This window comes from Jaculus jaculus, chromosome 11 (genome assembly GCF_020740685.1).
Source record: "Jaculus jaculus isolate mJacJac1 chromosome 11, mJacJac1.mat.Y.cur, whole genome shotgun sequence".
NCBI lineage: Eukaryota > Metazoa > Chordata > Mammalia > Rodentia > Dipodidae > Jaculus > Jaculus jaculus.
In genome coordinates, this window is record NC_059112.1 from 57,475,375 (window position 1) to 57,500,571 (window position 25,197).

General features: G+C 46.9%; 1 protein-coding gene across 4 annotated transcripts in view; it reads right to left on the minus strand.

Annotated features, from left to right (window-relative positions):
• Positions 1-25,197, minus strand: part of Zfyve28 (zinc finger FYVE-type containing 28) — a 206,640-nt gene that overhangs the window by 19,216 nt on the left and 162,227 nt on the right. For 3 of the 4 annotated variants that reach the window (XM_045130421.1, XM_045130422.1, XM_004656020.2), the window contains one exon: positions 21,378-22,703. The exons of the other annotated variant lie outside the window; for it this stretch is intronic. In XM_045130421.1, coding sequence (XP_044986356.1) covers positions 21,378-22,703 — 1,326 coding nt within the window. The remainder of the gene's footprint in view (positions 1-21,377; positions 22,704-25,197) is intronic. 4 annotated transcript variants of the gene reach the window in all.

Consider the following 25,197-nt stretch of genomic DNA (forward strand, 5'->3'; position numbering starts at 1 on the left):
GTGGCTGGCAGGTTTAGCACAGTGAGGATCTAGCAGGGAACTTGCGTTGTCCTGGGATGGGTGATGCCTGGCCATGCATATGTTGAAGTCCTAGCCCACAATACTTCAGTGGAGGCCTTGTTTGTAAACAGGGTCTTAGTGGATATTATTAGCTTGGTTGAGGTCATTCTGAAGTAAGGTGGGCCCCTAATACAATAGGACTTGTGTCTTTATAAAAAAGGAAATCTGGACATACATATGCATGCTATGACAACAGCATGTAGCAATGAAGCCAGGTTGGAGTAAGGTTTCTACAAGCCAAAGAATGCCTAAGATGCCCAGCCAGGAGTGGTGGGAGCCTGGGGCAGAGACGCCCTTGCAGACTCTACAGGATATGGCTCTGCAGCATCGTGGCATTTTGTTAGGGCAGCTTTGGGACACTAATGCATCTGGTATCTGGGCTGAATGGCCTTTGCATCTATCAGTCTGCTGCACAGACCAGTATCTTCTTTTCTAGCTGTTCACAAGGCCATCCTTCCTGGTAGTTTTGATGCATGAGTGTGCATTTGTGAGGTTTTTCATCTCCTTGTGACAGCTCCTAGTGTCAAGTCCTCATGGGAATGAATGCCTAGAGGCAGCAAGGAGGCAGGTGGGTATAAGCCAATGAGAAAGAGGAACACAGGGCTGCAATCACAAAGGCAGGTGTGGAGTCAGGAAATAACTGAACTAGGAAGTTTCTCTGACCTGAGGCAGAGGTTTCAGCAGAACAGCCGCCCAGCCAGCTGCCCGGTCCATCTGCCCAATACTGCTCTTCCCCTCCATCCTCCCAAACAGGACCATATGACCTTTGTAGGAGTCACGAAGGTCTTGATGCATTCTCTTGGAATGCACTCTGGTGACCATCTTGTCTGGCCCCCAGCACAATGGGCACAGGCCTAGGAGTACTTCCAGACACTCTGAGGACCTGTCATTGTTCCCCCATTCCCTCCCCAAATCTGCTGCAAATAGGAGCCATACAAGACAGAGACATGGGTCTATGCCAAGCTGATATAGGGTCCAGGGGGAGGCTGAGACTTGGCTTTGGGTGCAAAGTCCTGTCCAGCACCAGCTCCCCTCTTCTCTCTGGCAAGACACTTCATAGGGTTCCCCACCTCCTGCCTCCAGGTCAGCCCACTCTGTGCTTATGAGACTTAATGGTGTCAGTTTGAGGATACCCAAAAGGTCAGAAGTGACCAAATCCTTCTTTCCTGGGGTGTGTAACCCACCTCCCAGGGACAGTGCACACCACGTCTAAGGCTGTGAAGGGATAAGCACAACACTTGTCATGGATGACTCAGGCTCTTTTTGCTCTGCTGCATGGGTAGAAACAAAGCTAGCTTCAAAGCTGGACATGGTAGCAACTTAATTCTAGCACTTGTAAAAGCAAGAGGATTATGAGCTCAAGGCCAGCCTCAGCTATATAGTAAATTTAAGTCCATCCTGGACTACGTGATACCTGGTCTTAAAAAATAAGAAGAACAAGGACTAGAGAGATGGTTTAGTGGTTAATGCATTTGCCTGTGAAGTCTAAGGGCCCATGTTTGACTCTCCAGATTCCATGTTAGCCAGATGCAAAGCTAAGGCAAGCATACAGTCGCACATGCCCACTAGGTGGCACATGCATCTGGAGTTTGATTTCAGTGGCTGAGGCCCTGCCACTCCAATTCTCTCTCTCTCTCTAAAAATTAAAATTAAGAAAAAGAAAGAAGAACAAAGAAACAACACTAATTCCAGATGAGAAAGCCTTCAGCCCAACTGGATGTCATTTACTGAGAAGCCAGTCATTCCAGCTTGCAGGATTTGTGAGACAGTGCTTGAGCACTGCTGAGTCGACTTGGTGTGCAGATTTGTTACACAGCACAGCAAGCTGATACAACTGGCATACACTGTGATGGAGGAGCCAGGTAGCTAATAAAATCCTAAGAAAGGAAAAGCAAAACACTTAGGTGCAGATTTAGCTGTCCTGAGCTATGTGGCCTAAGATGCTCCATGTGCAGCCCCTTCCCAGGGGACCCTCTGTGTGGTCCCCACATTATAGCTCGGGCATATCAAGATGCAGCAGCAAGTTTGGCTGCCAGAGCACTTATGCCTGACTCTCTGTCAGGTTAAGGTCCCCAAGAGCCCTAAGTAAACAGGGAAGTAGAAGCTCATCTAGGGCAGCAGGGTTACTGCACTATGCTGCAGAGTGACAGAAACCCTCTAGGGCCCTTCAAGTGGGGCTAGGAGACAAGGACTGGACTCACAGTAACCCAACTTCCATCCAATAGCTGGCACAGGACCTCCATGAGGGCTTACATTGAGACAACAAAAGACCTCACAGGGCTCATGATTAAGGCAGCAGAGGACCTCACTTCAGGTGACAGAAAACTTCACAGGGGCTCACACTGCAGACCTCACAGGGCTCAAAGTGTAGGTGGCAAAACACCTCACAGGGGCTTATATTATAGGTAGACCCCCCACACCCTAGCGATGGCCAGAGCCTCTGAACTTGGGGATGACAATCACTGACCCAAGTGGACTCTTGGACAAATAAATGGGGAATGTGCTAGGCATGGCGTCACATGCCTTTAATCCCAGCACTCAGGAGGCAGAGGTAGGAGGATCACTGTGAGTTCAAGGCCACCCTGAGACTACATAGTGAATTCCAGGTCAGCCTGGGCTAGAGTGAGACCCTACCTCAAAAGACCAATAGATAAATAAATAAATAAATAAATAAACAAATAAATAAATAGGGAATGCACAGAGAAGACAGACTCTGAGAAGATAGAGAGCCATGGGGCTTCATACTTAGAACCAACCTCTCTATGCCAGTTCCTGTCTCCTGCCCAGGGCAGAATCCTACAGATCAGTGGGGAGGTGACCACATGTGCCACCATCTGATAAGCACAGCAGAAGGGAGGCAGTAGACTTTCTCAGCAGGTGACAGGGCTGGGAGTCAGCTGAGGACTGGCATCCAGGAGCTCCTGGGCTCTGGTTTGTTTGGCATCCTGGTCATGTCTGAGGGGAGGCATCCCAGATGGGCTGGGGCTCCACTTCTGGCCACAGCTCTAGACTGGACAGCAGGATGAAGCTATCCAAGCCCCAAGTGCCTCAGAACTTCACCTGGTTCAGTGTGGCTGGGATGCCTCAGTGAAGTTTCGGAAGGGTAACCTCAGTACTCAGTCCCTGTGAGGCTCATGCTGTCCCAAAGCAATGCAGCTTCTACCAAGATGCTCTCAGGTGCAGGACAGAGAACCTTTTTAAACAAATGTCAAAAGGTTCCTTCTTCTGCTTAAATCTCTATACACTGTCCCTTCAACCTCTCTCTCCCTCTCCCCTGCTCACTTCTTTCAGCCTTGCTCCATGCTGTCATAGGCAAACCAGGCATTATGTAGCCATAGGGCCTTTGCAGTAAGCCCAGCATGCTTTTTTACTGGACACCCCTAGGAGCCTCAAGTTCCTTTAGGATCCTGTTATAATGTCCCTGCTCACTGGACACTAAAGACCTCTCTTCTGGTTCCTTCTATGTGACTTCTGCTTGGGGACTTATCTCCCTGATAGCACATTGCACGAAACTGCAAAGCATGCTACAATAGCCACTCTTTCTGCCCAGCTACCACTATGCTCCTATACAAAAAACTCCCTAGTACGTGCTAGCCTTCCAATGTGTGTCTGCAGACTAGACAGAAGAAGAACTTCATAAACTGCCTCTCATCTCTGCGGGAACAATAGATTTCAGCAATGACTTGATACTGCAGGGGCGTTGACAAGGCCTGTGGCAACTTCACAGCTTTGGCAACTACTCTTCTGTTGTCTTCTTTGGTAGCATACTGAAGATGTATTTCAGAAGGTACTTCTGAGAAATGATACCATCTTGGCCTGATGCATCCCTGAAGTATGACACACCCACATCAAGCCTCCAGAAGCTGGAACAGCAAGCTTGTTGGAAAAAGTGATTTTGAAAGCTGGAAAGATGGCTTAGCAGTTAAGGCATTTGCCTGCAAAGCCAAAGGATGTTGGTTTGATTCCCCAGGACCCACATAAGCCAGATACAAGGAGGCGCACACGTCTGGAATTCGTTTGCAGTGGCTGGAGGCCCTGGTGCACCCATTCTCCCCCCCCCCTCACACACACACACACAGAAAGAAAGAGAAAGAAAGAAAAAGGGATTTTGAGGAAAAAAAAAAAAACAATAGCCTGGGTTATCAGATAAGCCTTAAGTCAGTAAGTGTCCTTAGGAGGGACAGAAGAGGAGACATGGCACAGGGACAGAGGTCAGAGTGACATGACCACAAAACAAGGGAATACCAGGTACCATCTGGGGCTGGAGGAAGAGGCAAAAGGGTCCTCCATAGAGCTTTCAGCTAGAATGCCACCCTGCTGGCACTATGACCCCATATCCGTGACTTTTAGGGATAGAAGAAACTAAGTTTCTCTGGTTTTAGGCCTCCTTGCCAATGGATGCTTTGCTATAGTAGCAACAGGTCACTAATCTACATGTAGAATCTCTGATACCATTCTGAGACCATCTCACTGCTACTTGGCCCAGAGATGTGATGCCTTCACCCACAGAATGGAAAAAAAAATGGCCTGATGATCACACAAGAAAGAGCCCAGGGCAGATACCAAGATGTTAATAGAAGAGCGAGTTCTTAGTGGGGAGGGGGCATCTGTGGCAGTGAGTACAAACAGGCCATACTAATGCAGCATGTTTAGTGTTAAGCGTTCAAAGGAAGCAGTCATACCTGACATATACGTATGGCTTAAGTCATTTAAGGGAGTTGACATTCATAATCAGTGTTTATACATCTAGGGAAAGTGCTCTGTAAAGAGTGTTTACTGCTAGATTCATTCCACAAATTGAGTATAAGACAGTGCAGGGATGGCCACAATTCATATCACAACTCATGAGCAGACTGAATCCAGTGGAAGAAGAGGAAGGAAAGCCCCAAGAATATTTTTTAAATGCGACAGCGCTTCCTTGCTCTGAAGGCCTCTGGTGATATGGCACTTCTGATGTAGATGCTGGGGCACCACAATGCCTTTATAGTCTCTCAGGGTGCTAAGTAGGGAGCTACTGAGGGGACACTATCCCCCACCCTTTGAAATTCTCACATGTGAATGTGTATATATGAATGTATGTGTATGTATTCATGTCTGAAATATGTGAGGGGTGTGTTGTGCAAATACATGTGAACGCATTTGAGTGTACATTGGTCCAGCAGACTTCATATGAACACTTGAGGACATGTGTATGTGTGTGTGTGACAGAGAGCCACAGAGAATATTCAGGTATGTGTATATGGAGGTGCACACTCAGAATCTTGCAAATGTTCCTGTCCTATCTCCCCAACCCCACTGCTGGGGGAGCAGCTTCCCAATCTGACACACAAAGACTAAATATTTCCTCTCCAAGTTCCACTCAGAAAAGTTTAAGAAAGGCCATGCTGAGCATTGGTTTGGCAGACACTTCCTCATAGAACTGTCCCTTTCAAACAAGTCTGGCTTTGAAACCATTAAGGATATAGTTCTGACCTCAAGCTGTACAGTACAACCTAGAATATCCTGACCTTCAGGAATCCAGACTCAAGGCCTCAGTGGCTTCAGATCCATTTCTAGAACTTGTCATATGATAGCTGTCAAGTGTTTCTACAATGTTATTTACCTAGTACCTGTGAATCCCTTTAGAAATAAATCCTACTGTTATATTTTTTTTTGTAAATATAGGCATATGTATGCATGAGAGTATACATATTTGTATGTGTGTGGGTACATATGGGTGTGGAGGCCAGAGGTTGATATTGGGTGTCTCCCTCTATCACTCGCCATCTTATTTATTATGACAAGGTCTCTCATTGAACCCAGAGATCATCAATTCAGCTAGACTAGCTAGCCAGCCTGCCCTGAGGATCTACCTGTCTTTGTCTCCCTAGCATTGGGATGAAAGTTGTATACTACTATGATGGACTTTTATATTGGGTGCTGGGGATCTGAACTCAGATCCTCACACTTGTGTGGCAAGTACTTTATCTACTGAGCCATTGTCCCAACCCCCATGTTTTAACTATAAATACAACAATTTAGAAATGAAATCCCAGTGTTCCAAATTACATGTAAACACTAATTCATCACACCAAGCCTTAAGTTACTCAGTGCTCATGGGTTTCCCACCATTCTCATCAATTCCATCCTCACCTCATCTCCACCTTCTCTTGGGGCTTCCTTAACATGTACCAATGCTGGAAAGATGGAACCACCAAGGACTTGGGCTCTACTCCCAAACCACCAGAGCCACCACCAGTCCCTCAGAAAAGTTCTAAAAAGGACCTAGGCCAGCTTATGACAGGGTGAGTATTGGTCAGTCTCTATGGCCTGAGACGGTTATGGTTATGGTAATCAGAAAAAAGTATGTGGGCTTTAGCAAGTGCCAGAGGAACAAATTACTTTCAGATATTATTTGCATTCAGACTCCCATAGCCATGGGAATAGCCAAGGTCTCTATATAGGTACAGATACACATGTAGATACTTTAGTGTTTTCTTTCATACCCCCATCTGTTCTGATGGAATGATGGTAGGTATTGTAACCGTCCTGGTGGGAGAGAAGCTATTCTAAAGAAATATTTGTATCTCTCCTTTTGACTATCAAGCTACTAAGCAATGGTCTCCAAGGAACTAGCATTAAGTCAGAGATCTTACAGTGAGAGAAGGAAAAGGCTAAAGTCTAGTGCCAGCCAAATGAGAAATTTGTCTTCCTGGAAGATGTTTCACACAGTTCTGACAACTTGTCATACCACCTTGCAGTACAGACCGGAGCTCAGACAATGATGGTGGTTGGGACAAGGCCATGACCAGGACTGCTTAGCAATACATGATTACTGACTTCTATTTAAACCCGAACTTTATGTCAAGCCCCTGAAGACAAACTTGGGCGTCAGTGGACCTTTCCATTCCTCTTCTGTGTCACCACATTGAATATGTCTCTATTCTCTGCTTTTCATTATTACTTACCTCTTCAATTGGCCTGTTGAGGACAGGTGGTTGAGCCTACCTTGTTAGGAATGCCAGGGACCAGGTTATGACTCTAACAACCTGGTAACAAAATGGTTCTGGATTCAAGTGGTGGTCCCACCAGCTTGGCGAACTTGAACAAATCACTTGATGTCTCCTAGATTCAGTGTTTTTCTCTACAAAATGAGAAAAACAATCCTCACCCTGAAAGGTCTAGAGATAACTTATTGTCAGAGAATTGTGTCTGACCTGTGATCAGCACTCCATATAGACCTGCAGTAACACAGGACTACAGAATTTAAACAAATACATCTGGGTGTGGTGGCGCACACCTTTAATCCCAGCACTCAGGAGGCAGAGGTAGGAAGATCGCCATGAGTTCAAGCCCATCCTGAGACTACATAGTGAATTCCAGGTCTTCCTGAGCTACAGTGAGACAAACAAATACAGCTGGGAAATGAAAGGTAAACTAACAAGATGCCAGCTTTGAATACATACCCACACAATACAGGGTCCCAGAGACACTAGCCATCAGTCAGCTCCTCCATTCTCCCTCCCTGTTCCCCAGAGGCTCTCTCTGAGTCTGAGGAGAAACGTTTGGATTTCTAGTCACATTCTACACTAGTCAGAGGGAGGCACTGTGGGACAGCAGAGACTTTAGCTTAGTGCCAATTCCTCAATGTGAACAAGACACTGAAGGAACTGGTTTTGTCACCATGAAAGCCCTAGAAATGACCGCATTCTGTTTCCTCTAATTAGGCAGTAGTAAAGCTGTGGTCCTATGAGGTGGGCCACTTAGGAAGGAACATAGTCTCCCTACCCACTTCTACTTGGGGCCACACCTTTCTGTCCTGCCCAGGCCAAATACTGTCAGAATGCAGTGTCTTGCCCTTAAGGGTATCTGTCTGAGGACACAGAAGCAACTAGCTCATGAGCAGAATCCTACCATACCTGCGCTGGCAATGCCACGAGTAGGGACCCCAGGGTGAAGCTAGAGTGTCTCGGGTTAGACAGTGTGGACTGAAGGTCCTCAAACATCTCCACCTTTGCCAGGTACCCAGTTGATTCACTAAGTTGACTAGGAAAATGATGTTGTCTGCCCTGAAGAGGAATGCAGGCACATACACCATGAAGGGGTAGGTCTGTGGGAGCTCAGTCCTCCTGCTTCCAAGGCCCTGGGCTAGGCATAGCCTCCCAAAATGGCTAAGGGTTAACTGTGAGTGGAGAAGGACTGAGGTCACTCAGCCAGCCCCTGGGGTCATAGGCTGCCTCCACTTTCCATTGCCAAAGAGGTCAGCTCTCTAAAGGGCCAAGCGGGATAACAATGTGAAGCCAAGGTTCTGCCTCACAGGAGTCTGCAGGCACATTCCCCCCACAATGGCCCCTACTGAAAGGTGGTTGATCCTAGACCTCCTAATGCCCATGCTCAGGATCAGCACATTTGTGGATTCAGGGGCAAGATCCTAGAAATGTCTCCATAACTGACTATGATGGTCTAAAGGCACACATGACATGAGGGTCCACAGTCACACTCAGGGGTGACAGGTAGATACTAGTAGCTGCAGTTGGGCCTTGCTACCGAGGGGGGAGGACAGATATAAACAGACAATGGACAGGTCTGGTGAGCTCCATGCTTTTTGTGGTCATCTCAGCTGGTAACAAAAGACAAAGGACCCTCTGTGAACAAATGAAACCTGCACTCCATCAACATCTGTTTTCACCACAGGCTAGTAGACTGTGTCCCAAAGGACCCATGTACACAATGATCTGGGGAGAAAAGTGTGGTCTCCCCAAGACCTCACCCCAGAAAACAGTAAAATCCAGTGTTTGCCAGGTCCATTGTGTCCACAAGGTATGTAAACCAGTTTGTGGCTTCCAGGACTGGATGTAACGTGCCCAAAAGTTCCCTCAAAGTTGCCAAGGTCATCACTCCATAGATCCCTCAGCTACCCAGTCTGCTACCAAGCCAAAACCATGTACCCTGTCCAGCTCTGTCTATGCATCTACTCACAATACTCCTAAGACATGTCTCCCAAAGCCAAGGTCCAGGATGGGGGTTGTAGCAGTTACCCTCTCAATCCTGGGACAAGATACTCAACCAGAAGCAGCTTATGGAAGGAAAAGGTTTATTTCCAGTTTAAAGTTTTGAGAGGATGTTTCATCGTGGTGGGGAAAGCATGATAAGGGCAGACAGCCTGACATCACATCACAGGAGCAGAGGGAGGCGGTAAAAAGAAGTGAGCTCACAAGCACAGGCAAGAAGGCTAGACTGTAAAATCTCAAGTGTCCCCAGTGACACACTCCTTCCCAATCAGCATCAACAACTAGGGATTAAGATTAAGTGTTCAAACACCTGAGGCTATGGGAGGGGGGGAGGGATGCACTTTTTACATTCAAACCACAACAGGGTGCAGCCAAACTGAGCAAGGGCCTGTCCCTTAAGCCCCAAAGTAGCTACTAGCTACTAATGACCAAGGCTCACCAAATCACCCAAGAAGTCAGCAGTAGCTCTCCCACTGCCAGACAAGAATGAGGACAGGTATCACCTAGAAGTACTCAGTTGGCTTACTTCCCCCTAATGCTAGGCAAATGCCTCCTCTTAACTGAGGAGTCATTGAGGAGCCAAGGAGGGGCTCCTATGGCCTCAATCCTATGTGGCTGAGACTCTCTTCTTGGGGATACAGTCAGGGCCAGGCTGATATCAAGCCATTATGATGACATGAGACTTCACATCATTACCTCTTAACTACAGATGCAGTATGTGTGCATTCTAATTAGGAAGAACAGATAATCAGAAAGTACGCACATACACACGTGTATGCATATGTACAAGCACATGCAGTACACATACATTCATACATGCACATACATACACATTACATATGAACAGACTTCTGCTCCCACTCTTGTTCAGGCCTTCCAAACTTTCTCTGAGAGTTTACTGCTTTTAAAAACTTCTGAGCCTGCACAAGGGGATGCATGCATCTGGAGTTTGTTTGCAGTGGCTAGAGGCCCTGGCACACCCATTCTCACTTACTCTCTCTGTCTCATTTCTTCTCTGTCTCAAATAAATAAAAATAATTTAAAAAAAAACTTCTGAGCAGAAGTCTCTGCAGCAGCAGGCCAGACTGATAGGACTACCCTGCTCACGTGCTATGCCACAGTCACAATTTAAACCTGCTTTTTCTCCTCATGTTGCCCTGTGATGAAGGAAGAAAAGCTTTATTTAGAAAAGCGACACAGACTAGAATTTTCTGGTCATGAGGGTAAAAGGAAATGTCCCCTCAGGATATTACCTAGAGCCACTGGGAGCAGAAGACTTCATGCTTCAGGTAGCCTTCCCAGCTTGCCCCTCAGGCTGGCTCTTGAGGAGGGGTGAGTCTGACCACACATTCACCATCCAGTGTAAGCCCTGTCTTTGGCCCCTTCAGTTGGGGACACCTGATGCAGGAAGAAACAGAGAGATGGGCCCAAAACATTCTTGGTTCACATGGATAGAGCACCTGCTATATCTCCTACTGAGAACTGTGTGAGGGCCAAGCCAGGTTGCAACCCTTCTCCAGGGACCCATACGGAGAGGGGACAGATGAATGCACCTCAAAGCTCAGCACTGCAGGTCTAGACTTCCCAGTCCTCTTTCACAAAAGCCTCTCTCTCCCCAGCACAGCAGCATTCCCACATCCACAGATGCCTGCACAAGGATGTGGACCCTGCCTGATGGCCCTTCACATCTGTATCTTATGAATCTGGGATGGACACTACCAGCATACTTTGGGCTGTACTGTGCAGAGAGTAGAAGGGCAGCAACTGGGAAGAGAATTGAAGACATGTGAACATTAACATAAGGCTCAGATTCTCAGCATCCCCAGGTTGCAGGGTGTTCTCTGAGATTCCGTTGCCTTCCCACTGCCCATTCTCAACTAGCCTCCAGACAGTACATTTCCTCAGCAAAAGATCCTGCATACAGACATGTAGATGTGGCATCACAAAACATGGGACTTGTAGATCCTGGGAATAGGTCCTGCAGGTGGCCCAGCAGCTGGAGTCAGCCAGGAGATACTCTACCATAGCCATTGGGGATGGCCATGGAAAAGCCTGCTTAAAGCTGGCCACAGGACTTCTCAAGGCCACCCAAGTAAAGTTCTGTAAAGACAAGTGGGACTGTACTGACGGCTTGGTGTAGAAGGGATATGGGGGGATGGGCTGTGGCCCAAAGGAGCAAATAAGGGCTAGCGATAGGAGAGCAAAGGATGGAGGAGGTCCTCCATTTGACTGGAACACCGGTGGATAGGAAGCAGCTGGAAGAGCAAAGGCCTGACCCAATAGTCTTCACTTCTGAAACTAGCCGTTTTCTTCTTGACACCAGAAGATGACTGCAGAGGAGTATGCTGGGATCATGAGACCTAGGTACTGTGAGGAGAGCAGGCTAGAGGGAGAAACTGAAGCCAGGACCAAGGAGCAGACTGAAGGGACTGTCACGGGGAACCTGTGGTCATGCTGTCCTTTTGGCCAGGCCTCTTCACATCAGCTGGCTAGAAGGGCAGCATCATTCATAGAACTTCCCTCACCTGAGCACCTACTATGTGTGGGTGCTGCATTCAAGGTCCTAAGGAATTGTCACTGTCCTTGAATAGGTTCCTGTGACCCAGGAGATCACAAAGTGCATGCTAGGGATGGGGTCTCAAGAGAGAACTCAGGCCCCTCCTCACAGCCTATATTTCCATGTCAGGCCCCCAGAGCCGTTACTTGTTAATGATTGACTTGATAATATTCTTTACATCTCACCTCCTTCCCAAAGGTTTAAGTTCTCCTCTATTTTTTTTAATTTATTTACTTGAGACAGAGAGGGAGGGAGGGAGAGGAGGAGAAAGAGAGAGAGAGAGAGAGATTGAGAGAATGAGCATACCAGGGCCTAGATGTGTGCACTACCTTGTGCAGCTGGCTTACATAGGACCTGGAGAGTCGAACCTAGGTCCTTAGGCTTTGCAGGCAAGTGCCTTAACTGTTAAACCATCTCTCCAACCCAGTTCTCCTCTATTTTTAAACTGTTTAGTTATTCCTGTTTTTTTTTACTTCTGGAGGGCTCAGTTTCTTAGTTTTCCTTGCAGGGCCTCACATATACCTGACTAGGGATTCTAGTTGCAGTGGCCAGGCTGGTCCCAGGCCACTCTCATGGAAAGAGCCTCTATGTACAGAGCCTGATGGAAAATAGCTGAGGTCCCAAACATGCTACCAGAGCAAGACAGGGCTGCTCAAGTCCCAAACCGAATCTTCCTGTCATCCCCACACCAGAGCTTGTCCTTTGCTGAGCCCCAGCAACCCTTTAACCTGCAGGAGGCCCTTGTCTTCAGAAACCCCAGGACAGCCCAAAAATGGAGCCAGGCGGGCACAGGCCACTGAGTGGTCAGTCATCCAGGCAGCAATGTCCTCTCTGATCGTGTCCCTTGACTTGCTCCTCTTTGCTTTGAATGAAAGGTCAGCACTGGCTCCAAGAATACCCCAGACAACCCTGCCCTAGGTGGCAGAAGCTGTGGAATGGAAACCCAGGCCATAGTACAGAAGTGCCCCTTGAATGGGGCAGCTTGGTCCCTGAGACCCACTTGCTAGGCAGCAAGAAGCACAGAACTAGCTGGGGAAGAGAGACACTGTTCCTGTACTGATGTGTCTGCCAAACATACCCTCTCCTGGCTGAGTACTATGAGTAAGCTGAGTGCTATGGAGCTTTCCATGCTGTGGCTTGGAAGGATCCAAGCAGAGCTCTGTCAGTTACCCCCTCAGGAGGGAAAGGGTGCACAGGGACTATGAGTGCTGGAGCTTCCCTCCATGCAGTAGGCTCCTTTCTGTAGCTACCAGGTTGTCCAAAACCGTGATGACTCTGAGCCAGGGCCCCTACTCTACCAAAGGGGTTTGGGTCACAGCAAGAAGAGAGAGAAGCACCAACTGGAGACAGATAGGGAAGGAAAAGCCGAACTAAAAGCATAAGTTCTATGCAAGGAATCCATCTGTTGTTGACCAATGCTTTTGGGGAGCGAGGCATGGGAAAAATGGGTCCAGGAGATAGTGAAATACAGAGCTATGTCAGGACTGGAAATAGCAAAAGTGGCAAGGAATAGCCATGAGGAATAATCCAAGGAAGGAGACAGGAATTAGGAGAGCAGCCATAGTGGGTACCCATGGAAACTATGGCTGGGAATAAGGGGTACTACATGAGGGAGGAAGGAGGAACAGCGAGTACCTAGTGAGTCCTCCTAGTGCCCAGCTACTCCTTCCTCCCCATGAGGTTGCAGGGGCTGAGAACTATCTTTTGCCTATTTTGCAGAAGATGAAACAGGCTTAGGTCATGAAGCCTATGCAAGGGCACTCCCTACCTACCCTTGTGGTTGTCTCCTCCCTCGGTGTTAACATAAGGGGCAGAAAGATAGCCTTCTGTGACACTTCCCAGGAGGCCAGGAGGTCCCTTTAATTGATCTATAGGAGACTCCCTTCCATGTCAACTTTCTGCCATCTTCAGGTTCCAGAAGAAAGAGTCATAGTCAGAGCATGTGCTCTGTACCCAGAACAGCTCTGCAAGCTTCCTATCATTCCATTCATAATGACAACCAGGAAGCCCATAGAGAGCAGGAGGGTGGTGGGGGTAGGGTTCCCAGAGCAGGTTGGCCTTCTGGGTGGGATAAATAATCCCAAGATTTCCACAGCCAAAGTCATATGGGAACCAGGATGGCCATCAGCTGAGCAGTCATAGGCTGACAAGAATGCTCTCAAAGGCTGGATGAAGCTGGGTGTGGTAATGCATGCCTGTATTCCCAGCACTTGGGGAAGAGGGGGCTGATGCAGCAGGATCCGTAAGGTTAAGGCCAGTCCAGGTTACATAATGAGACTCTCTCAAAACGAATAAACAAGAAAACACCAACTCAAAGGTCAGATGGTCTAAACCCCTGCATGTGGCTCTAAGCTTTACCTGAAGCTAGGCACTGGTGTTGCAGAGCTGATGGAGGAAAACCCCATGACAACCAGCAGGGCAGCACACAGTGTGCCAGAGGAAAGGAAGGTAGGAGAATCAGGTTGCCTCCAGAATTTTTGTAAACTTAGCTACACAAAACAGAACTAAAAGTGTCTATGACACAGGGAAAGGGTAGTAACAGAGTGGAGAAAGGTACCCACTACAAACATACTAAACAGAAGAGTATCTGCAAGGCAGTAAGGAAAATAAGAAAATACAACCGGAAGGTCACTGCATGGGACGGCAAAGAATAGGGCAAGCCTGGGAAGCACACAGGCAGCAATCATGAGAAGAAGGAGACAGCCACCAGGGGCCTTATTTCATCTCTTAAGTTGGGAAACAGGTGGGTGCCCATGCTGGCAAGGGCAAGCACAGCAGGGCAGTGGTAAGTCAGTGCTTCTCTGGAAAGACTTAACTTTCACTGTGCTTATGTTATTGCCCAGGGTTGCTTCTAAGAAATAATCCAATAGGCAAAAACCCAAAGGAAAATGTATATAAGGCTAATTTAACACAGAGGTAGGAAACACAAATAAATTAGATATACCATATGATATAGTAATAGTCAATAAAAGTTGTGCTTTTAAAAGACTTTGTGGACTTCATGACATCATTTTGGTGGAAAAAATTGAAACCATTCATGAGATGTGAGACGATTTTTATTTCCTGGTTTTAGTAATATTCTCCAAAGTTTCCACAATGCACAGGGACCACACTTATAATCAGAACAAAGAACAAAAACAAAACGGAACAAAAAAATCTGTCATATTTGTAGCCAATACTTCAGCATCTTCAGAGAAATGACACAACATGGGTTTGAGCAGGTTTTGACCTTCGACGTGTGACCAACAGAGCTGGCAGTAAAAACAGGATGTTTTGTGTCACGGAGGTGAAGCTAGGTGGGCAAAAACTTTCCCAAAAAAAGGTTTATCTGTGACTACTGAAAAGGTAGGAAAGAAGCCAGTAAAAAGCAAAGAGCTAGAAGGTTTTGGAACATTCAATCACCAAGGCTGATGCAGTAGTTCTGGCCAAGGCAATGTCTGGCCACCCTGTGTTCCATAGTACTCATGGAATCTGCTGGGGCCAGAAGACCACAGCATTGAGGGACTGGACTTCAAGCCCATTTGCCTCTGGCCTGTGCTGGTTCTTCTGAAGGCCATCTTTTCCCTGACCAGATGTTTCTCCCAGGGTCTGGGAGACTCTAATCTTGAACACATGTCCCTTGCCACATCACCCTGCTTCTCTTTCATTTGTAGCACAAGAGGTAGGACAGAAGCCTATGAACACAGGGCCTGCCTGCTGTTCATCCCAAGCCACAAATCATAGGGGTGCAAAAGCACTCACTGGAGATGATGAGTGAGTTCCAGAGTCAAATAAGGACAACGGTAGTAGTAGAACCTCAGAAAGCCCAGGTGACTGATCCCTTCCAAGCTTGATGAGCTGTGGTAGACATCAGTCTCTTAGTTTGTTTCTCAGCTAAAGAACACAAAATCAGCCACCCAATGTAGTGATCTGAGGCTGTGGGCCAGTATGCTTTGTACTTCCATACAGAACAAGACTGGGGACCAAGCACTGCTGCCCTGACCATCTGGCCACTGCCTAGAAAGACTTCCTGGAAAGTGCAGGGCCTCCTGAGCCACCAGGTGTGTTTTCTCTCCTTGCCTCAGCTGAGATTCAGGTGTGTGCCGAGCTTTACAGGACCTAGAAAGCAGAGGCCTATGTGAAGGGCCCATCCCTCAGTAAGAGAAGCTTCCAGATAGGATAGATGTTCTTTGGCTGTCACCTGGACAAACAGTAGACAGTGTGGACCACAATCAAACACTCTCCATCTTCTGTCAAAAAAAATTTGTGGTGGTTTTGGGTCAGCCTTGTAGAGAAAGGATTCAATCACGAATGAACTGAGTCAGAGGCCTTGGAGGAACAAGTTGTTGGCATCCTTTGGGAGGCTGACATGGCTATGAAGCTGGGCTGCCCTTGAGAAAGGCCTTGTGGAAACAGGAGAGACATCTGCATCAGCCACCTCAGCAGCAGACTGACAGGCATGTGGCCGCAGCCCTAAATCTGACTGAGTGCACTGGCCCAGCCACAGCTAGGGTCTACTTCTCTGCAAAGGAAAGCAGGAAGTCTCCAGAAAGTGCTCTGGCAAGACCTTAGGGTACAAGTCAGAAAACAAGGCAGGGAAAAGAGGGTGGAGTTTAATGCTATCTTCCTAACAGAGGGAAGCATGGCATACCTACAAATTCACCTCTGTGCCTTTGTTCCTATTTTAAGAATTTGAAGGGTAAATGACAAACTTTAAACCCTATTCTTAGGCTATAGAGATGTCTTAGCAGTTAAGACGCTTGCCTGAAAAGCCTAAGAACCCATGGTCAACTCTCCAGGTCCCATGTAAGCCAGACACACTCTGTGATGCCAGTGCACAAGTTCGCACATGCGCACAAGGTGGCACACATGTCTGAAGTTCAGTTATAGTGGCTGGAGGCCCTGACATGTAAATTCTCTTCTCCCCCACCCATCTCTCTTGCTCTCTGGCTTAAAAAAATAAAGGTCGGTCTGTTGGGCTTATCTTAAAAAAAAAAAAAAGGCTGGAGAGATGGCTTAGCGTTCATTTAAGGTGCTTACTTGCAAAGCCAAAGGTCCCACGTTTGATTCCCCAGTACCCACATAAAGCCAGATGCACAAGGGGGAGCATGCATGTGGAGTTTATTTGCAGTGGCTAGAGGCCCTGGTGCATCCATTCTCTCTCTTTGTCTCTGTCTCTCTCTGACACTACACAGTGAATTCCATGTCAGACTGGGCTTAGAGTGAGTGAGACACTACCTCAAAAAACCAAAATAATAAAATAAAATAAAAATAAAACCTATTTTCTTTAGGGACAGGAGAGAATAACATCCCTTTAGGCAGACTCCTTTAGGTACATCTGATACTTTTAGCTTTGCCTATAAATCATATAGATATTTTACATAATTATAAAACTGAATTAAACAGAAATTGCAATTTTTTCTTTTGGTATGTATATGTGTATGGAATGTGTGTATATATAGATGTTTGCATGCCACAGTGCATGTGTGGTCAGAGGACAACATTGGGGTGTTGGTCCTTGCCTTCCACCTTGTTTGAGACAGGGTCTCTCTTGTTTGCAGCTGTATAACACCAAAGTAGCTGACCCGTTAGTTTAGGGATTCTACTGACTTTGCCTCCCATTGCCTTAGACACCGGGATTACAGATGTGTATGCCATTGCATCTGGCTTTATGTGGGTTCTGGTAATTCAAATTTGAGTCAGCCTTTAGGCTTGCCCAGCAAGCATTTTTAACCACTGAGCAATTTCCTCCACCCCCTAAATGGCAATTTCTGTGCATCTAATGCAAAACTAACAAATTAACCTGCTGTGGAAAAAAAAAAGTGGCATATCCTTAACGACAGGAATAATTTCAAATGACTTATTTTTTTTAAGGCAAGATCTCACACTACATAGATTAGGTTAGCCTTCAACTTGGCATTTGCCTACCTCAGCCTGCCAGGGTCTGGGCCTATCGGTATGCACCACCATTCCCTGCTTCAAATGACTTTAAGACCATTGGTTGGTTGTATACTTTACTGGGTTATGCCTTAAGGACAAAAAAAATACTTCTAGGTTCTGGAGAGATGGCCAGGACAGGTAAGGCACTTGCCTGCAAAGCCTAAGGACCCAGGTTAGATTCCCCAGTTCCCATGTAAAGCCAGATGCACAAGGTGGCGTATATGTCTGGAATTCGTTTGTAGTAGCTACAGTCCCTGGTACACCCATTCTCTCTTTCTACCTGCCTCTCTTTCTCTCTCTCTCTCAAATAAACAAATAAGTGTTTTTAAAAATACTTCTAAAAAGTAGACTGCCAGGTGTGCTGGCACTTGGGAGGCTGAAGTAGGGGAAACACTGTGGGTTCAAGGCTAACTTGGGGTTACAGAGTGAGTTTCAGGTCAGCCTTGGCTAGAGTGAGACCCTGCACCAGAAAAAAATTAGGAAAAAAATTAGACAGTAGCAAATGTTGTCAAAGATGTGGAAAAACTGGGATTCTCATTCATACAGCACTGGAGAACACACTACAGGCACTTTGGAAAGCAAGGTGTCACAGTCAGGTTTGCGTTGCTAGCAGAAATTACCCAACCAAGAGCAGCATGGGGGAAAAAAGGACTTATTTTGGCTTATTGACTATGGAGGGGATGCTCCATAATGGCAGGGAAAACAATGGCATAAGCAGAGGGTAGACATCATCTGCTGCCCAACATAACGTGGACAATAGCCACAGGAGAGTGTGACAAACAATGGCATGGGAAAACTAGCCATAACACTCATAAGCTCGCCCTCAACAATATACTGCCTCCAGGAGGTGTTAAATTCCAAATCTCCATCAGATGGGAACACCTAAGGTCATGGGGACACCCAAATCAAACTACTACATTCCTCCCCTGGCCCCCGTAAACTCATAACTATCCATGATGTAAAATGCAATGCATTCAGTCCAACTTTCAAAGTCCCCACATTTTTTATCATTCCTAATGATGTTCAAACATCCCGATCATCCAAGGTTTTTTAACTGAGCCATAATACCAAAAATATGCCCCCCAAAACCATAATGCACAGAATAAACACTCATGCTGCAAAAGATGGCACTGGGCATAGCAAAGAAATCTTCAACCAATACAAGATTTAAACAGGCAAACATCAAACTCTATAGCTCGAAGACCAACAACTCTAGCTAGTGACAAGTATCCAAGTCCAGTGATCCTAACCAGCAACAAATCTCTGGAGTTCCAATCTTCCCCTCCAGCTAGGCTACTCACAGTTCTGGAAAACTTCATCCAGGGCCGACAGCATTCCTTGGCAGCCATCTTGTGGTACTAGCAACTCCACTGGGTCTCCACTGCAATGCATAATCCATCCTCACACCTCCATTGGTTCTCCAGGCAGGCATCCAGCAAACCTACTTCACACTGCCCATGGCTGTTTCCAAAATACAAAGACTGCATTGCAAACTCAATGACCCTCTCTTTCTGCATTTCTTATACTCTATAATATCAGGTAGGGTGCCAATTTGTTAATCTAGGGGGGAATAAAGCAATATAGCAGACTTTGAGCACTCAGGCCCCTTCAAAAGATTCTACATTCTTCCTGTTGCCCCAGTGCAGCTCAGCTCGCCCCATCTCAAAGGTTGTAATCTCTCAATTGCAGCTGAACAGGCAGCAGTTTTGGCCTTAATATTTTGGTGCCATATCACTCTGCACACGCCAGCCTGTTTCAACACAAAGCAACCCTGCACAACTTCTCAGGACATAGCCATAACAGCAAGCCTCTCACACAAACTGCTTTTAGCCCAGTCCAAGCAAAGCTCTTTCTCACCCTCATAAGCCAAATCTCACAGTCCACAATTCTTACTGCATCAAGTCTTTCAACTTTGACTAGAATACTCCATAAAGCTGTACTTACAGCATTGCAAGGTGTCTCTTAGGCCAAGGTTTCAAATCATTCCACGTTCCTCTTGAAAATCAGCTCCAAAATGCCAAAGTCATACATTCAAGTGTCTAGCAGCAATTCCACTCCTCGGTACCAACATTAATGTTGCAGGAAGGTTCACATTACTGGTAGAAATCACCCGACCAAGAGAAGCTTTTGGGGAAAAAAAGGGCTTATTTTGGCTTACAGACTTGAGGGGACACTCCTATATGGCAGGGAAAACAACAGCATGAGCAGAGGGTGGACATCACCCCCTGGCCAACATAAGGTGGACAACAGCAACAGGAGACTGTGCCAAACACTGGCATGGAGAAATTGGCTATAATACCCATAAGCCTGCCCCCACAGGAGGTGCTAACTCCCAAATCTCTATCAGCTGGGAACCTAGCATTCACAACACCTAAGTTCATAAGGGACACCTGAATCAACCCACCACACGAGGTTACCATACAACCTACCACTCTTAGAGACTCACATCCCCACAAAAACCTGAATAGATATATCACATGGTCATCAATTGTGAATAGATAGATCTAGTTCTCTCTACACAGTAGGTATTATTCAGCCATAAAAAGGAGCAAAGTATTGACCTAGGCTACAATGTGGGTGACCCCTGAAAATTCAGGATCAGTGAAAGCAGTTGGGCACAGAGGCCCATACAGAATAATTCATTCACAATGTTTAGAGGTGATAGATCTATGCTGGCTGGAAGCACATTCAAGGTTGCCAGCAGGCTGGGTTGAAGATTTTGCAGAGATGCTCTTACTGACCTCAGGAGCCAGAGCCCAGCCCCACAGCCAGTAGCAAAATGCTGTGTAGTGGGTGGTAGAGGCCTTGGAGTTTTGACAGACACTATGTCCTGGCCGAGGAGGACAGTGGTCATGTGTTGCCAGGAGGAGGATGAGGCAAAGATTTACCCTGTTCTCAGAAACCTTGACTTCTGGTGTGAGGAAACCTCCTTCCCATTCCTGTCTGGCTCCCTGTCCCTGTGTCCACTATGCTAGTCCCATCTGGCCACCCCTCCTGTGACTGATTCCTGGGCCTCCTCTCCTGTCTTTCACTGCCTGCATGGCCCAGCTGAGTCCTTGCAGGGCAGGGTTCTGATAAGAGGACCTCTCATTCCAAACCATGTATGAACCACCCATACTGGACAAATTCCTCTGTTACCCTCCCATTCCCCAATGTGAAAGATGAAATAGATGATCATGATGTGCCTCACCAGTGATACCTGTTTCATCTGCTGTGCACAGGACAGACTGGGCTAGGGCAAGGAAAGAGAACTGTTGTCTGTGCTGGTTCCCACAGAACACACCCAGCCTGTCATCATGACATCACCTGCCTCTAGAGGAAGGGCAGGCCAGAGCAAGAAGAGGGTCCTCAGAGAAGCTGGAGCAGGGTGGAGGAGGAGGACAGAGGTGAGGAACAGCAAGAGTCTTGTAAACTGCCTGAGAATTTACCTGAGGGTCATCTTCAGAGCCCAATGTGGCTCCATGCTCACAGTAGAGGTCTGTGCAGCTCTCCTCAGCCCTATGTGCACCCAGTAGGTATGTGGCCAGCAAAGGGAAATGGACAGTGTGCTTAGCTGTAGGTCACCTTCCAGTCTTCCATGGGTCACACCAGTGTTGGAATGGGCCTCAGAGGTGAAAGGAGGCAGTCCTCTGCCACCTGAAAGCTGTGCCAAACCCTGTTAGCAGCTTAACTTCCTGCAGGGTGGGGGCCTAGGGCGTACCCAGCTCCTTATCTCTCAGACCACACACCTGGGTCTGAGTGGCCATGAAACCCTAGTATGAAAGCTTCTTGGTGATTTGAGGATGGCCCAGCAAGACATATCCCAAATGCAGAGAAGACAAGTCTGATCCCTAGAGCAGAACTGACCTTACCTGGAGCCTGACAGATGCTGAGGCTCTGTTTGGGACATGTCTCCTCTTGGGATGTCCCCTCTGGCCACAGGGGATTCCCCAGAATCCTGCTTTCTGGCCTCAGGCTCCTTCTGCTGGCTTGAGACCTCACCCTCTCCTTGTGACCCATTTGCTGTGTCCACCTGAGGCTCTGAAGTACATGACAGGCACTTATTGGAAGCAGAGGCTTTGGGCTCCTGTCTGTCAGAGGTGTCTTCTGTGGGCACAGAGGCTTTTGGGGTGGGCAAGACCTCATCCAGTCTTTCAGGACCTTTGTCATCACCTTTGGCTAAGCCTGTAGCAGAGTAAGAGGCACTGATGACACTTCCAGAGCCAAACTTTCCCCGTAGGTGTCCCACTGCATCCTCCCTGCTGTCCACACAGCTCCCACAACATACACAGGAATGCAGGAGGCAGTTGGTGGCTGCAGCACTGAGTTTGTGAGAGCTATGCCCTGTTTCCTCAGCCCTCAGCTGCTCCAGTGGAGAAATACCATGGCTTGGGGATTCCTGGGTGGCCACAGCAGAATCCAGGGAGGTGGGTGACTTGGGATTGAAGATGACTGTAGCTGAAAGCTTCATGCCCCCTGTCCGGTGGGCAATCATCTCAGCCGTCTCAGCATCATCTACACTCACTTCCCAGCCGTCCAGGTATATCTGTGAGTCCAGGCAGCTGCAGGAAGTAGAGCCTGCAAGGCCAGCCAGCTGCATCTTGCTGCCTTCAATGTTGTTGTTGTTAGTCCAGTCCTCCTCCTTTCTGGGGACAGGCACAATGACCTCCTCCTCTCCACTCTGGCCATCCTGTCCTCTATCCTGGCCATTGCTTCTGATGTTGCCTGCCCACTCAAGAGTATGTCCTGGGGACTCAGGCCTAGTGAGGGCTTCTGCCACCTCCACATCATCCATGAAGAATACCCGTTCTTCCTCATCACTGTCTGGCTTTAAATGGGTCCTACCCACAGAGGCCTCTCTATGTGGGCTGCCTTCGGCCTCTGGCCTGTGTGCTGGGGACTGGCAGGCACTGGGTGGTGAAAGCAGAGATGACATCTCATCCCCAGCCCTGTGGACCATGCGGCTGAGCTCTTCTAGCTCCTGATCATCATATTGCATGGAGCAGGCCAGTTCTGCATCTGGGTTTTTGGCCTTGGCCAAGAGTGGCTCCTCAGGGGGAAGGGATGCAGAAAAGGTGGGTGCAAGGACACTGGGTGCCTGGGCATCTGCTCGGATGGGTAGTTCCACATCCTGGGAGACACAGAGGCTCCGCTCCAATGTGTGTAACTCCTCCTCAGTCAGTGCCTGCAGCAAATCCCTAATAAGGTCAAGACAGAAACCAGCATGAGGGTCTCAAAGATCACACAAGCCTCATCTACCAAAGTAGACAGAGACCAATCTTGCACCTGCAAAAAACGAACCCAAGGGCTGGAGAGATGGCTTAGCAGTTAAGTACTTGCCTGAGAAGCCTAAGGACCCCAGTTCAAGGCTCAATTCCCCAGGACCCACGTTAGCCAGATGCACAAGGGGGCACACACATATGGAGTTTGTTTGCAGTGGCTGGAGACCCTGGTGCACTCATTCTCTCCCTTTCTCTCTATCTGTCCCTTTCTCTCTCTCTCTCTCTGGTACTCTCAAATAAATAAATTAAAATTAAAATTAAAGAAAAGGACCCCAAGAAGCAAATGTCATTGTCTCCTCCTGGGAAAAAGGAGATACTGTCTCCAGGGCTCTTCCATGCAGAGTGAAGCATAGTCAGCTGTAATTTCAAGATGGTTTCCTCTTAAAAATGAGATTATGAGGTTGGTAAGGCAGCTCAGTGGGTAAAGAAGTGCTTGCTGAGTTACACACAAGGTCATGAGTTCAGATTCTCAGGACCTATGTAAAATGCTGGGCATAGGGGCATGTCTGTAATTCATGCACTGGGGAAATGGAGATAGGAGGATTCCTGGGGCATGCTAGCTAGCTTATTTAGCCCAACTGGTGAGGTCTGGGTTCTGTGAAAGAAAGTGTTTCAAAAAAAAAAAAAAAGATAGAGCACGAAATAGACCCTTTGGCCTCCACACATATGTGCACACATATCTGCATGCACACACACACATCCACACACATATGAACACACAGATACACATTCACACTGCATACACATACATTACAAAGAAAAGAGAGATTCTAGAACCTCTTACTGGGAACACAAAAACTCTGATTAGGCTAGGATATAGCTCAGTGGTAGAATTTGCCTAGCATATGTGAGGCCCTGGGTTTCATTTCCTGCACAACAAAATGAAAAAAGAAAAAAAGAAAGCTCCAATCCACAAGAATAAGTTCACTGTATTAGTAAAAGCTTTAAGGAGTTAAAACAGTATGTGTGACAGTAAAAAATTCAAAGCATTAAAAATTCGTGCTCTAATATTGGGGTCTTGTTTATGGGCATGGAATAATCAAATTCTTGTTTTTGGAGGAAGGGTGGGGCAGTTTAATTGCTTTGAGTGAGCAGAGCCTAACTTGTGGAAAATGAAACATTTCTGGACAGTAACGAATGTAGCTAAGGTCTCTGAAATGTGTACTCAGTCCCTGACAAGGTGAGGAAAATTGTGTTGTGTGTAGTTTAATTTTAGAATAAATAAAATATTGAATACCTATCGTACAGAAAAAAAAAAAACAGTTACATATGAGCACTAGAGAGACGGCTTAGCTGTTAAGGTGCTTGCCTGTAAAGCCTAAGAACCCAGGTTCAATTCCCCGTACCCATGTAAGCAAGATGTACAAGGTGGCACATGCATCTGGAGTATTTTTTCAATGGCTATTGTCCTTGGTACACCCATTCTCTATATGTCCCTCTCTCTAATAAATAAATAAAATTAAAAAACAATATGTCTGTGTGCTCACATATTTTATCTTTTTTACAGCAAATATTCTCAAGAGCCAGCCATGTGCCAGGTACTGGGCACCAAGGGTATTAAGGGTGTGGTCCAACCCTTCTGGGACTTCCTTCAAAGAATGTGAGGCAGAGTGTAAGCAAGTACTTGTGCAAATAATGAGTAATCTATGGTGATCATGACAGTAAGAAAGGGAGTGCAAGCCACCGAGGAGGGAACAGCAGGGCACCTGGGAGGGCTTCTTAGAGGAAGGGACATTGAAGTTGAGACCAGAACACGCAGCTAACTTCATGACAGTAAGTAAGGTGAGCTTAGGGCAAGGCCTACAGGCAGAATACATGTTGTTTTCCATAAGGGAAGTCCAGGATGTGTTTGATTATCGAGTTCTGCCATGAGATTTCAGGGCAGTTATGAACATGAAGGAATGTGCAATTCTCAGAACTGTGCAGCTGACTTTGCATGAGCCAGGCACACATGTAAATATGTTCAGATCCAGAAATAAAATATGGAGTGGGTATGCTCCCATGCCTCCATCACCAGCATCTTGACTCTCTCCAAGCAGAGGTTGTCTTCATTTTCTGGAGAAGTGGGAATTGGAACCCTATATGCTTTCACAGTTGGCTTTATTCACTGAAATTGTGTAGAATTGCCAGAAAAAATACAAGACACTCAGTTAAATTTGAATTTCAGATAAACAACAAAATCCATTTTAAGTGTAACTATGAATAGTTTTAAGTGTCAGGATACATATACATATTATAGAACATATAAACAGTGTAAATATATAGGTGAACACATACGATATATTTACATGAAGAAAAACTATTCACTGTTTATCTAAAATTCAAATTTAACTAGGTATTTTGCTGCCACATTGCTAGATATGGTACTCCTATGAAGATTTACCCACTATGAGGCTCACTGCTCTAGCTC